Genomic DNA, 15,232 nt, shown 5'->3' with positions numbered 1-15,232 from the left:
ATGTTTTGGTTTTTCAATGACAGATATTAAGGAAATGTAATATTGACATTTTTAAAGACTGAAGTAAATTTAGAAATAAACTTTTGATAAATGGTGGTGGGCTGCGTTGGCTGATGAATTCTGTGCCATGCTCTGCTGTCCTATTTGCCTTTTGGACGCGACTGTGAAAGGGTTTGTTCCCATCATGGATCATAGACCTGTCAGACGAGGAAGGAAGGAGGGTGGATGCAGTTGAGGTTCTGCACAGAAAACTTTTTCACCTGCATCCTCATGCTGCTGAAAGATGTTTCCTCCTCCACACCAAGGCTGAAACTGGTAGTGGAGGCCCAGAAACGTCCAGTAGTACGGGAAACTTCTGCTGCTTGTCACGAGGTCAGAACTACGTGCAGACTTGTTGTCACCTGTGGCGGTGTTGTGTGATATTGTAATGTGTAACTGCAACTTATTTCACCAACACCATGTAACGTAAGTGTAAGAAAAATTCTCTCGTTCACTAACGTTACTCAGAAGAACCACGCTCATGGCAGGTGAAGATTTTATCCGACTTTTTATTTGCAAGAACTCATTCAGGACAGGTTACGTACATGCAGTAAATGCATATGCATGGAAACATCGTCACAGCTTGGAACAGTGTTATTTGCTGACTTTTATAATATTATCTGTTCAGAGGACTTCAGTGGGGGTTCCTTAAAGCCAGCTGCTGCTCACAACACGCTCTTTGTCTGCACACATACGATTCATGGGCATCAAAGAAACATTGCGAGTATGCCTCCAGTCTGAGATGAGAGAGTTTTGGGAGACAATCGAGTTGCTTATTCTCGTGGTAGAATGGGAAGATGTTCCCAGCCACAATAAGAAAACACAATACAAATATTCATAACCCTTTGCCAAAAATTCTCTTAACAGTCCCCCCGTTTATGGATTTTAATCACATTATAAACATCAGTCCTTGCAAATAATGATGCTTCATGCATGTGATGGACCCTCCCACCCCCGCCCCCAAGCAAACAGTTCAAAACAGTTTAAAATAGTTCAAAACAGTTCAATCAAGGGGGAAACATCACACCTCCTTGGTGTCCTTCCGCCGACAACTTTATGGCGCATTCAGCATCTCAGCCGGGTGGGTTAGGATACATGAAAATTAATTAATTAATTTATTAACCTTTATTTAATCAGGCAAATTCCATTGAGATCACAGATCTCATTTGCATGGGAGGCCTGGGCCTGAAGGCAGCCTAACATGCATGCTTTGTTCTGTGGAAGGAAACCGGAGTACCTGGAGAAAACCCACGCAAGCACGAGAAGAACACGCAAAGTCCACACAGAAAGACCCCAGGTCCAACCGAGGATTGAACCCAGGACCTTCTTGCTGTGAGGAAACAGTGCTAACCACTGAGCCATCATGCTGCCAAAAAAAACAAACAAAAAAACCCAATAATGAATAAAAAATAGCATAACGATTAAAACATAATAAAAACAATGAATGAAAAAGTGAACATACAATTAAAGACGTAATAATAAAACACAACAAAGCACTGCAGTTATCATCATTCTCATTTTCATCATCATCATCTCAGTGTTGCTCCTTCCTCAGGAGTTTAGAACCAGGAGACTCAAAGTGGGTTTCTCATGCTGAAACCGTGTCTTGTTATTTTAAATTGTTTTACATTGCTTCTTCATAATCCGATAAAGGAAGCTCATATTGTTCTTAGTATAGGGGTCAACAGTCTTAATGGTAAATGATTGCAGGGTCAGGAGGTCTGTCAACATCAGAGGCAGCACAGCTCAATTTCTTACAAATGTTTCAGTTGACAAACCTCCAACTTTATGTTCTTTATCTTTAGGATGCCAATGCCCAGACTGCACCAGTTAATCCCTAGAGTCCAAAAGATTTATCGCCTGAACTTAAAAGTCATGGTACCAAATGACTCAGGAAAGTCCAAGATGTTATTTTATTCATAGCTGTTTTAGTGGCAAAGAAAAGGGGTTGTTCTTCATAAAAGATGGTCGTAATGTAGTGGCTTTTGTATGAGCTTCATATATTTGTGGTTTTATCTTCTTCTACAGTTTAATGATGTATCATGGCCTGAAGGGTAAAATGAGAGCTTATTGTGTAAGTTCTTACCTCTACCTGCCATAAACAGACTTCCTGTATAAAGAATATTCACACTAATGTATCCTGGAAATATATTCATTCAGCCTTTATTTATACAGATGAATCACATTGAGCCTCAAAGACTAACCCTGCTCAAAAACAGCAAGACCAATAAGAACAAGACCGATAAGAACAAGACCAATAAGAACAAGACCAATAAGAACAACAAGCTTGAGAACAAGAATTACAATGACAATGTATTATTTTATTATTATAATACATAGAACTTTAAATAAGCCTTGGCAGTGATTTCAAATCCATCTTAAGTGATTTCCACAATATAGGATTAATGCAGAACAAAACAATTATTTTAGGTCTGTTTGAAAGTTTAACTTATTTATATTAAGTTAGGAAAAAAGTGGCTGACAAAGGTTAAGGTGGCCTATGAGTGACATCTGTAAATTTAGCTTCTTACATAGAAATGATGCTTCCATTATCAGGAGTTAATATGATGCTCACAGGACTATAAGACGTGCACAGGGAAACTACTACTAAATATTAAACTGAAGAATTAGACAAAAGGTTTGTTCAAATATGGCATCAATAAACTGCTTTTGTAAGAGCAATGATACAGTTTCTTATGCATCACATCCCTCCAGTAAAACTGATCTTAAGTAAAATAGTTTTAACAGTTTAATTTAAAGATGTTTGACACAACAAAAGGCAGGTGCCTCCGACTGAACACTGGGCTATCTGTGGAAATTGGCCTCTGTTACAGCTCAGACATGTCTTCAAATGGCCTGTTAATATACCGGGCATCAAACGTTTGATTGTTCTTCAGCAGCTTAATGTAAACAGCAACAGAACTTTGACTGAAGCCTGATGAAATCTGAGGAATCCTTTGGTTGGATGAGTAGGTCTGGGCTGCACACAGTGAAACACAGAGACACATGTATAATGGTATGGGCTTACGTAAAAACAAATAGTGTTGGACAAGACGATTCTCTAGAAAGTCTGCAGAAGTGGAATATTCCAGCATGATAATGATCTTAAACACAAGACCAAACTCACCTAAGAATTCCTAATGAACAAAAGGAATCTCAACTATGACCTGGTCAACTATGCTGCTTGACTTGAATCAAACACAAACTCTCCAGCAACAAGCTGCTGGAAAATTCTCAAATTAGGTTTTAAGATTGTTTTTGTTTTTCCATGCAGTGTAGGTCAGTCCCATCATCACAAACATGGGCTACCGGCCAGTCGTACTGCCCAGACAGTTTACTACCTTAATTTGGACCCATGGATGAATAAAAATAATTAGTTGTGCACTTCTTTTGACATTTTTGCTTTCAGATTATCAAATTCTAAAGCTGTATGTGAAGTCTGACTCATAGACTCCCTTCCAACTTTCTGTTTAACAACTGTGTTGCATTAGTTTTAAGAAAATAAGTTTTAAATCTAGGGACTTTTACGAAGTGTTGAAGAGAACCATTGCAATATTCATGCAGAGTGAAGACTTTCTCTTCATTACACTTTTTTAAATCTACCCATGCTGAGTGGCATAACAATCACCTGGATGTAAGCAATGCTCTGCACATGTGCTACATTCCACATGGAAATACACTCACTGATTAAAAAAAAAAAGATTCTGGAGGAATGGTCCTATTTGGGCATAATTTGTTCCACACACAGACTGATCAGAGATGAGAACTGATTCAAATCAAGGAACTAACATGTCTAGAGAAATTGGCTTGTAAGATTTGTCAACTAATCTTTATTTTTTCTACTAAAAGCCTTGCATGTAAGTATGTACTGGTAGGTAAACAAAGGTGTGCAGAAAGGAGTTTTACTGGTTGACATTAAAAAAGTTTAGTTTCTGTGATGAATTTTAAACGCACGCCATACTATTTTTTTTTTTTCATTTTTCATTTAGCCTTTATTTATCCAGGTTAGTCTCATTGAGCCACGAGAACTCATTTTCAAGAGGGACCTGTTTAGGGAGCACATGGTGGGGGTTAAGGGCCTTGCTCATGCACGCTATACTATGCATGCTGAAAGACAGAACGAATGCTGAGTTAACAGGCTAACAAGCTATTTGCTTTACATTATTATTATTATTGTTATTATTATTACTATTATGATCAACTACCTAGCACCATCTTATATTACAGATCTTACTGTGCCATTCTTTCCTAACGGAGCACTTTGCTCTCAGACTGCAGGTTTACTTGTGGTTCCTAGAGTTTCCAAAAGCAGAATGGGAGGCAGAGCTTTCAGTTATCAGTAGGGATGGGGCCGATCCAATCTGGTATCGATATCGGCCTCCGATACCAGTATAATTTACAAATCGGATTTTTCCGATCCAACCTGCCGATCTTTCTGATACATGATGCATGTCTGTGTCTGATGACCTGCTCTGCAGGTTGGCTTCAAACTATGGAATGGATTTCCTGAACGAAGGCGTGTTTCATGAAGCCCAGAGTAATAAGACCCGCCTCACATTCAGGAAATCCATTTCATCATTTGCAGCCAGCTGAAACGTGAGTAAATGCTCTTTTGAGGGCTGAGCACTGAGCAGCACTGTTGCTAACGGCTAACCAACTTTTCATCGTAACATGTCCGCTGTGTGGAAGTATTTTACACTAAATACTGCAAGACATCAACGTGCAATGTCTGCAGAGCCGCTGACCGAGAGGAGGAAGCTCGGTCGCGACCTACAATACATCAAACTTAATAAACATTTGAAAAAGCACCACATTAAAGAGCATGAGGATTGTTTAGCCAGGCACGCGGTAAAGTTAGTTTTACATTGGACGTTCGAGCTCCATGGCTTCAGCGGTGTGTTCCTCTCGTTCAGTCTGGAGCAGACAGTCTGATTTCTGTCAGCCGCGCTCAATCTGCCCGTCTCGGAGGAGGAGCAGACTGAGGGCAGCTGACTGAAATCAGACTGTCTGCTTCACAGCTTGATTGAATACTTGCAGCCAAGATATAGTTTACATTTACCCTCCAGGAGATATTTATCAGCTCAAGATGAGAGTTCTGTGATGGAGTTAAATTCAAAGCAGTCTGCTCAGATAAATAGTCTTAAATTATTATTTTTATATATGAATGTTTCTGTTAACTTATTAATGTTTCTGTACAGTGCCCTGAAATTACTTCTGTTGTGACTTTGGCACTATATAAATAAACTGAATTGAATAGACAATCATAAAGAAAAGTATGAACTGAAAAATAAAAGACAATTATATATGTATTAAAAAACGAAACAAAAACAGCTACATTATAAAGCGATGTAAAATACTAAAAGCAGGAACATGTCTGTGTTGCTTTATGCCATGAACTTAGCAGATGTTTGAAGCCATTTAATCACTTTAATATCCACTTTAAAACTAGGAATAAAAAACAAACATGTTTTGTATTATCAGGATTTAATTCTCTTTAAAACTTATCCAACATTAATAAAACTTACCTCAAGTTGCCTTTTTGGACGTACATGCATATATTTGTACAAACTACTTGAGAGGAGATTATTACAGGCACATAAAATCAATTATGATTATGATATCAGAATAGTATTGGTATCGGCCGAGACCAAGACGTAAGTATCGGATCTGATCGGAAGTTATAAAAATAAAAAAAAAGAAGGTGGATCGGTGCATCCCTAGTTATCAGGCTCCTCTCTTGTGGAACCAACTTCCAGTTTCTGTCCATGAGGCTGACACATTGTCTACTTTTAAGATTAGGCTTAAGGCTTTCCTTTTTGATAAATCCTTTAGTTAGGGTCGGCTTGGGTTTCCTGAGCTATCCCTTAGTTATGCTGCTATAGGCTTAGACTACTGGATGACCACATTTTTTCACTCTGCTGCTGTCTTTACTTTCTCTACCCATTTGCATTTGTAATTATTTCTATCCTTCTTTCAGCTTTTCCCTCTTCAGGGGTCACCACAGCGAGTCATCCTCTTCCATCTCACTCTGTCCTCTGCATCCTCTGTCCTCACTCAAACTACCTCCATGTCCTCTCTAACTGCATCCATATTCTCTTTGTCCTTCCTCTTAGTCTTTTTCCTGGCAGCTGCATTTCTAACATCCTTCTATCAATATACACACTGTCCCTCCTCTGGACATGTCCAAACCATCTCAGTCTGGCCTCTCTAACTTTATCTCCCAGTTGTTCAACCTGTGCTGTACCTCTGATGACCTCATTCCTAATCTTATCCATCCTTGTCACTCCTATGGAGAACCTCAACATCTTCATTTCCACCACTTCCAGTCCTTTCTCCGGTCTTTTGTCAATACCACTGTCCCTAGCCCATACAACATAGCTGGTCTCACCACTGTCTTGTAAACTTTTCCTTTGACCTGTGCTGCTACTCTTTTGTTGCAAATCACTCCTGAAACTCTTCTCCATCCACTCCATCCTGCCTGAACTCTCTTTTTCACATCTTTACTACACTTCCCTTTTTCCTGGACAGTGGACCCCAAGTGATGCACCTTTGTGACCTCTGCTCCTTGTAGTCTCACAGTTCCATCAGCCTCCCTCTCATTCACACACTTGTACTTTGTCTTACTATGGCTTAATCTCTTCTTTCAAGTGCATACCTCCACCTCTCCAAGTTCTCTTCCATCTGTTCCTTGTTATCACCACAGATCACAATGCCATTTGCAGACATCGTAGTCCACAGGTATTCCTGTCCACCTCATCTGTTAGTTGATCCATCACCAGAGCAAGCAAGAAGGGGCTCAGAGCTGATCCTTGATGCACTCCCACCTCCACCTTGAAGCTATTTGTCACTCCTACAGCACATCTCACCACTGTCCTGCTGTCCTCATACATGTCCTGCTGTCCTCATACATGTCCTGTACCAGTCTAACATACTTCTCTGCCACTTCAGATTTCCTCATGCAATTCCACACCTCCTCCCTCAGCACCCTGTCAAATGCTTTTTCTAAATCTGCAAAGACACATTGTAGTTCTTTCTGACCCTCTCTGTACTTCTCCATCCTCATTCTCAAAGCAAAAATGGCATATGTGATGCTCTTTCTTGGCATGAAACCAGACTGCTGCTCACAAATAGTCACCTCTCATCTAAGTCTAGCTTCCACAACTCTCTCCCAGATCTTCATCATGTGGCTCATCAACTTATTTCCCCTGTAGTTGCTACAACTCTGTACATCACCCTTGTTCTTAAAAATGGACACCAGCAAACTTCTCCATTCCTCAAGCATTTTCTCACCCTCAAATATGCCATTGAATATTTGAGTCAAAAACCTCACTTCCATCTATCCAAGACATTTCCAAACCTCCACTCATATGTCATCAGGTCCTACTGTCTTCCTCTTCTTCATTCTTTTCAGAGCTTTCTGGACTTCACCCTCACTAATCTTTCCCACTTCCTGGTCCACAGTTTCTATGGCCTTTACTGTTCCTTCCCTTTCATTCTCTTCATTCATTAGCTCCTCAAAGTACTCCTTCCGTCTTCCAATCACACTCTCCTCATTTGTTAGAACAATACAATCCCTATCTTTAACAAACCTAACCTGCTGCATGTCCTTTCCAGCCTGATCCGTTTGTCTCGCCATTCGGTACAAGTCCTTCTTGCCCTCTTTAGTGTCCAGCCTCCCATACAACTCATCATATTTCTTCCGCTTTGCCTTAGCTACCTCCCTCTTTGCTCTACATCCTATCTCCCTATATTCCGGTCTCCTATTGATTATTTCTATACTTAACTCTTTTTTTTTTTGTCTTTCTTCCAATAGAATGTACACCTGGACCTCTCATTCTGTGTTTGCTTCTCCTTCCTGTCTTCTCAAACCCCAGCCGGTCGAAGCCGATGGCCGCTTGTCCTGAGCCTTGTTCTGCTGGAGGTTTCTTCCTGTTAAAATAAAGTTTTCCCTTTCCACTGTTGCCTTTATGCTTGTTTAGGATGAGCGACTGAGATTAGGTGAAGATTCAACACAATCTGCTGGCTTCCTTTCTTAGATGTATAACTTTTACTAATTGGATTTTTCATGTTTGTGGATGTTTTTGTTCAGTGCCGTGAGATAACTTCTGTTGTAACTTGACGCTATATAAATAAACTAAAATGAATTGAATTATAAACACATGTTTAGCTCCAATGTAACTACTACAGATGTATTTTCTCTCATTCTGTCATTCCCATATTCTACTTGAAACTTGCAGAGAGGTCGTGTTGTCCAGCGCTAGAATTTTGAACCAAAGTCTTTCCTAGCCTGTTCCAAAAAGTTTAACAAAGGCGGGGAAAAAAAGCTATACTTCCACTGCACACATTTAAACTTCTGACTTTACAGGTCAAACATAAGTAATCCAAATGTCTGATCCTTTTTTATTTCTTAAAGAACCCTTTGTAGACCTAATTGCATCATTCTGAGCTAAATTATTGAAAAAAAAAACGTTAGAGACCTAATCACCAAATGCGATGGCTTACTTCCATTACTCATTACATTGTTGTGTGTTCGTCACACAATAAGGTCTCTTCCTCCATTGCCTCCCTTCAGGGTGCCTGTTGGCCATTCGAGTGTTGAGAAATGACAGTGTTTACATAGAAAGGACAGGTGGGTGTGACTCACCCATCTAAACTGTGTCACATTAAAAGCAGAGAAAAGAAATCACAACTAGGAGCTGTTTATCAGACAAGAAGAGCTCAGATATTAAAAGATGATTGTGCGTGGGCTTTTTCTGCTGCGCTCCGGTGGAAAAATGTAGACCCTGCATCCGTCAGGATGACGATAATAAACAACAAAACACATCAAACACAAGCATCAAGAAAGATGGGAAAAGACACAGCACATAAATAGTTGAAATATTTCCAGTGATTTCAGAATGTGATGGTGAAACACTGGATGTTTGTGTCCTCAGACTCAATCCTGCTGTTTTGTCTACTTTAATTGTTTTAAACAGAATCCACTCCTTATATAAAAGTTCAGCATTTAAAAGATTTCACTTACATGCGTAATACGCTATTTTTTATCATTTGATCTATTTTATTATATTCCAATGATACACCCTGGAAAAACTGAAGATAAAGAAAGTATTTAATGAATTTCAACATGATTTTTCTGCTTGATTTGTTTATCACTGAGCCGTCATTCCCCAACATTCATCTAATCTTGTTTTTGACAGCTGTCAACACTTAGAAAACGTTTTGTTACACATATATTACATCATTTTTCAATACTTGTGTTCTGAAGGCTTTCTGTTTTTAAAGTACTTTGTTTTCACAGCTCTTTGTTTTGCATATCACACTTTTGATTTGTCGATCTTGTGCTGGTATTGCATGGAACGGTGCGAGTGAAGACGAGACTCGGAGTCAGGGTTCAAAGTGATTTCCTCTCCGCTTTAGTACTCGATCTAATCGGACATATTGTTGCATGTCAAGAACACGGTGTGCATTCCCTGCTTTATTATTTTACAACATAGTTCTGCCAGTTTCTTTAAAGTTTATTCCATAGGAGGGGGAATAAAAGGAACATAATTACTGCAACTTCCACTCACACAATGCAGAAATCCCAGTTTACGTGTTTATTGTGAGGTCGATTTTGTTACAGAGTGTTGAGCATCTGCATCACGTTTTTCTTCTTCAGAACCATGTGGACCCAGGCGAACGAGCAGACAGGACAAATATCTGCCAGAATGGAGACCACTCCGTCGTTGGGCAGCATCTCCATCTCTCAGCAGCAGGCACCCAAGAAGTTTGCCCCTGTGGTTGCACCAAAACCCAAGTTCAACCCTTTCAAACAGATGGGAGACTCTGCCCAGTCTGACTCAGCAGGTAATTAATCCCAAGGACACCACACGTTACTTGTAGCAAGTAATTTAACAGTAATGATCAAATAATACATTAATGGTCAGGTTTATTTACTTTTGCCTCTTTTGTTTGTTGTCCCCCGTTGCGGAGCAAAGAGGGCAAATTGGAAATATTGTCCATCCATCAGTCCGTGCAGGTTGTGAGCTAAATAACTTGAAATATAAGTGAGGTGTTGACTTCTTTTTTGGTGTGCGGCTGCATCTAGGTGAAGAAAGGTCACTGTCGTTGGTTTGCTACGTCAAAATCCAAGATGGCCACCACCATATATTTTTGTAAACCGGTTATCTCTATTATTTGAGGACACTACTTTCAAGTTTTATTGTAGTTAAAAATATAGTTTCCTCAAATGATTGTGGTGGCCCTTTAAGGGTGTAGTGCGTGGGGAGGGTGTGTGGCAAAGAATAAGCTATAGTGGCCAGTTACCACCACCCCTGGCTCCCTCCACTCACCAGGACCTGTTAGTCTGTGCTGCCTGGGTCAGACAAAGAATAAAAAAACCTCTTCTCTCTTCTTCTCCACAGTGTAACTTCCACACATTTGAACATTTTACGTTCAATTCCAGTCTAAAAACACACTCATCTTGAAAACTACAAACATTCACTATTCAGATCTCTCAGTGACGGGGGATCGACGTACCACTTGAAGATCTGCATTTAGCTTCAGTTGGTTAAAACATGTAGATCTTGCATGAATCGAACAAGAATTTTTTGTTTAACAATAACTGTGTTTCTTACACATTTATTATTATTATTATATATATTATATATATATATATAATATATATAATAATAATATATATATATATATATATTATTATATATTATTAGAAACACACATGTGTTTCTCTGTTATTGACACATTTACACTATAGGACTGTATATATATATATATGTATATGGTATGCATGTAGTACAAATATGATGTGTTTTCATTTGTGTATTGCCAGCTTTCCTATTTCATAACATGATCAGACATCCATGACCAGCTGTACTCAACTCTTTGAAAATAATGGAGTCTTTAGTCTCAAATCTTGGAGAGCTCAACAACCTGGCTCCATCTTGTATTCAAGATTTTATTGTTCCATATTTTCCTAACAGAGCACTTTGCTCTCAGATTGCAGGCTTACTCACGGTTCCTAGAGTTTCCAAAAACAGAATGGGAGGAAGATCTTTCAGTTATCAGGCTCCTCTCTTGTGGAACCAACTTCCAGTTTCTGTCCATGAGGCTGACACATTGTCCAGTTCTCAGACTGGGCTTAAGACTTTCTTTTTTGCTAAATCCTATAGTTAGGGTTGTTTTTTATGCTGCTATAGGCTTACTACTGGAGGACAAATTTACCTAATTTCCTTAAATGAATTATTAAAATTGAATAGTTTTTATTTGATACTATTTCTAGCGTGTGATTCTTGACCTGCCATTGTGTATCTGTTCCTCTCAAACCCTGACGGTCGAAGCAGATGACCACTTGTCCTGAGCCTGTTCTGCTGAAGGTTTCTTCCTCATAAGGGAGTTTTTCCTTTACACTGTTGCCTTCTTGCTTGCTCAAGATATGAAATCACCTATTATTGACTTTATCAGTATTTAGTAGTGAGTCAGTTAAGAATTCAGAGAATTCAATCAAGTGGAATGGATTCATTCATGAAGAAATAGAAACAGCGCTGACTGAACTGTTTCATGGTAAATATGGGGGGTCCAAGTGAACATTTTTTAAATGTGTGCGAGTGTGCGTGGGGAGGACATGTTCCCTTCACATATAATGGTTGTGATGCCTATGCCTGCATGTTTTTCAAAGACAGGCCTTTCCGAAGTAACATAAGAGCGTGTTTCACTGTTATTATCTATGTGGCAAATGCATTTTGCATTAGTTTCCATAGTTTATTAAAATGTTTATATAATCATATAAAGCCCATTGCTAAAGATGTGGCTGTGCTGTGCAGGATCTGGACCTTGAAGAGGCTTTGCTAAAGCTTTTAAAATCTCAGAGCACAATAAACAGCAAAGGAAGAAAGTATAGAAATTACTAGAAGCCATCGTCACTTCACCTGGTATAAAAACGAAATGTTTCTGCCGTGGGAGCGCTGATCATTGACGTGTTTGAGCCTGAGCGACCGTCATTCTTGTTGCTCTGACCACAGATTTCAGAGGTTTGAACACAAAAAATATTCCTCTTGCTTTGTTGAGCGGTCCAACAATGTGGTTTGTGTGAAATATGCTTCTTTTTTTACCATAAAGAAACCCGTGAGAACGAGAAACCCTGAACGATTTAAATAATTGAAATTCTACATGTGAGTAGTGAGAGCTATTACTGCTTGAATAATTTTGGATAAACAGTAGACCTGTGGTTTGCAGTCACGTGTAAGTCCAGGAAGTCTTGTGCGTGACTTCTTTTTTTAAGCCTCCTGGGAAATGATGGTTTGTTTAAATAAAAACAAATAAAGCAACACGTATAATACACTTACTAAAATATGACATAAACCTTTGTGTGCAAGTTTGATTAATTATTGTCATTGTTTTTGTAATCACATTTCAGGTAAGGTTATTAAAAAATATTTTTTTAAGTGCTATCTTTAAAAAAAATGTCTGCGGTTAAAAATAGGTAATTGGTTGTCATAAAAACACTGTACACAAAGAATGTCAGTGTTTCTGTCATGAGAAGTAAATAATTAAATTTAGCTTTGTTCTGAATTTTAAAAGTAAACTTTAAGCATTTAAATGGTAAATATTTGTATCCATTTAAAGAGGAACAATGGTCGGCAGACCTATGCAAATAATAAAAAAAGTTTTGTTAGTTTAGATAAATGTTGTGATATCTCAGGTTTTAAAATTTGTATTTTTTTGTGAGAAAAAGCAGGTCAAGTTGCTGCTACATTTTAATAATAGTGACATTACTTCAGAAACTTGCTCTGTGCATATTGAGAGTTCCTCTGGTGCAATAGGATCATTGACTGGTGTGAAACATGTTTTTAAGTAATTATAAACTGGTGCTGAATTTATTTAGGTCTCCTGTGTCCCAGATGTTCTAATGGTGCAACCTAAAACAGATAAAGCTACATCCCCTCGGTTCTTCCACCTTCCTGTTTTCATGATGTTGTAAGATGAACATTATCTTAACCTCTACCCTCAACCCCTCTGAGAGTTCTACATTTACAAAACAGGGGAAACGGTTATGAAATTTAGCAAGTAGCGATCACCCTGCGAGGCTGAAAACACGTCTGTCAGTGGGGGGTTGTGGTTTGAGTTCAGATCTTCCAGATGTTAGCTTTGCAAAAGTTGTTCTTAGACTGCTGCTTTTTCAGGTCTGCCCATCGTGGAAGAAGAAAAACTTTAAAGCATTTCAAAGTATTTTACGCACGTTTTAAAAATATAGGATTTGAGGTTCAGCGTACACAGTGAAGCAGTTTAAAAATAAACTTAATGCTGGAACAGAAGATAAGTGGAGAGCAGTTTACTATAAAGTACATATTTTTGGTCATAATCCAACATTATTGTTGTTACTGCATTAGTGTGTGTTTATCTGTCTGTCTTTAATAATAATAATAACAATAACAATCATAATAATAATAATAACAATAATAATAATAACACCCACTATCACCAAAATAATGTGATGGGTATGCAGGTCAGCAGCACATGCCGTGTGTGAGGGGAAGCAGAGGAGTCCATTAGTCATATAGTTTCTGGCTGCAAAATATTGTCCCCAAAAGAGTACCTGGAAATACACAACAAGATTGGGACTTACCTGCACTGGGCATTGTGCCATAGAATGGGTGTAAGTACAGCTGACTAGTGGTATGAGCACAGGACTGAGAAAGTGGTTGACAGTGGGGCTTATGCATCATGTGGGACATGACCTTCCCTACTGATCGTACCATCTCTGCAAAACGGCCAGACATTGTGCTCCATGACAAGAACAACAAAATGTGTTGCTTGATGTGACTATCCCAAATGACAATAAGATCCTAAAGAAAGAAGCAGAGAAAATAACAAAGTACAAGGACCTGGAGATAGAAGTCCAACGCATGTGGAACACAAAAACTCAAGTTATACCAATCATAACTGGAGCTTTAGGAACAATGAAGAAAGGATTTCAAGAGCAACTACACAAATTCCCATGTAGAGTCAATGTCAGAGAAATGCAAAAGACTGAGCTGTTAGGGACCACTCACATACTTCCAACGAGTACCCTGCTGGTGTCCAGCCGAGTGCAGAGATTAAACCTGAGGGACCTGGTTGGCCCCTGGTGAATGAACCAGCAATAAATGAAGAAATGCTGAGAAAATAAAGATAATAATAATAATGTTTATTTTACCAGCTAGGTAAATTGAGAACCAGTTCTCATTTACAATAACGACCTGGCCAAGAGGATTAACACAATAGATATAAAACTACAACGATAAAAGGAGAAACGATAAAAACTGCGGCAGACATTGTAAAACTAAAAACAAGTGCAGTGTGTGTGTGTGTGTGTGTTTACATATAATTTTACATACATAACATAATATACATTTCTATGTCTGTCCAAAAGACAGAACCAGATCAAGAGGACGTCTTTTTGCATGTAGAGTCCTGGACTCACAGAGTAAAATTAAGTCAGAGCAAGGATGTTTTTAACTAGTAGTCCAGACTCACAGCACACATCCATCCATTATCTTAACCCGCTTGTTCCTTTTTGGGTCGTGAGGGTCACTGGTGCCCATGTCCAGTAGTCACTGTGTGAGAGGCAGGGGACACCTGGACAGGTCTCCAGTCCATCACAGAGACAAACGAGACAAACAACCATTCACTCTTTCACTCACACCTAGGGACAATTTAGAGTTACCAATCAGTCTAACATGCATGATTTTGGTCTGTGGGAGGAAACCGGAGTACCCGGAGAAAACCCATACATGCACAGAGAGAACATGCAAACTCCACCCAGAAAGGTCCCAGGTAGGGATTTGATCCAGCAACCTTCACACAAGCAACAGCTCTACCAACTGAGCCACCTTTCCGCCTCACACATTGCACATGTGTATTAAAATACCCAACACTTAAAATTTGATCGTCTGAGCACAAGTGAGCCCAGCCTGTCAGAAAAGTCCTTAATAAAATCCTTCATGTGTTTGGGTGGACGGTACACCACAGCACAGATCACCGAGGGAGGGAAGTTTGGTTCTAAAAGTTGGACTTTGAAGCAGGTGTAGGAGACCGGTGACACGTGTCCACAGCAGTGATCAGATGCAAACGCAGAAGCTACATCTCCACCTCTACTGGTGGTCTGAGGAGAGCTGAAAAATGAACAGCCATGAGGAAGAAGTTCAGAGAAGCAGGT

At 39.2% G+C, this 15,232-nt stretch overlaps 1 protein-coding gene across 1 annotated transcript in view; it reads left to right on the top strand.

The window, feature by feature from the left end:
- LOC119430816 (LIM domain containing preferred translocation partner in lipoma) overlaps positions 1–15,232 on the top strand; it is a 267,474-nt gene that overhangs the window by 81,206 nt on the left and 171,036 nt on the right. The window contains exon 4 of the mRNA XM_037698297.1: positions 9,698–9,885. Within this exon, the coding sequence (XP_037554225.1) occupies positions 9,702–9,885 (184 nt within the window). The 5' untranslated portion in view covers positions 9,698–9,701. The remainder of the gene's footprint in view (positions 1–9,697; positions 9,886–15,232) is intronic.

This window comes from Nematolebias whitei, chromosome 3 (assembly GCF_014905685.2).
Source record: "Nematolebias whitei isolate Nwh7 chromosome 3, NemWhi1, whole genome shotgun sequence".
NCBI classification, from domain to species: Eukaryota; Metazoa; Chordata; class Actinopteri; order Cyprinodontiformes; family Rivulidae; genus Nematolebias; species Nematolebias whitei.
Note: the sequence above shows the minus strand (reverse complement) of the source record. Positions and strands in the feature narration are given on the sequence as shown.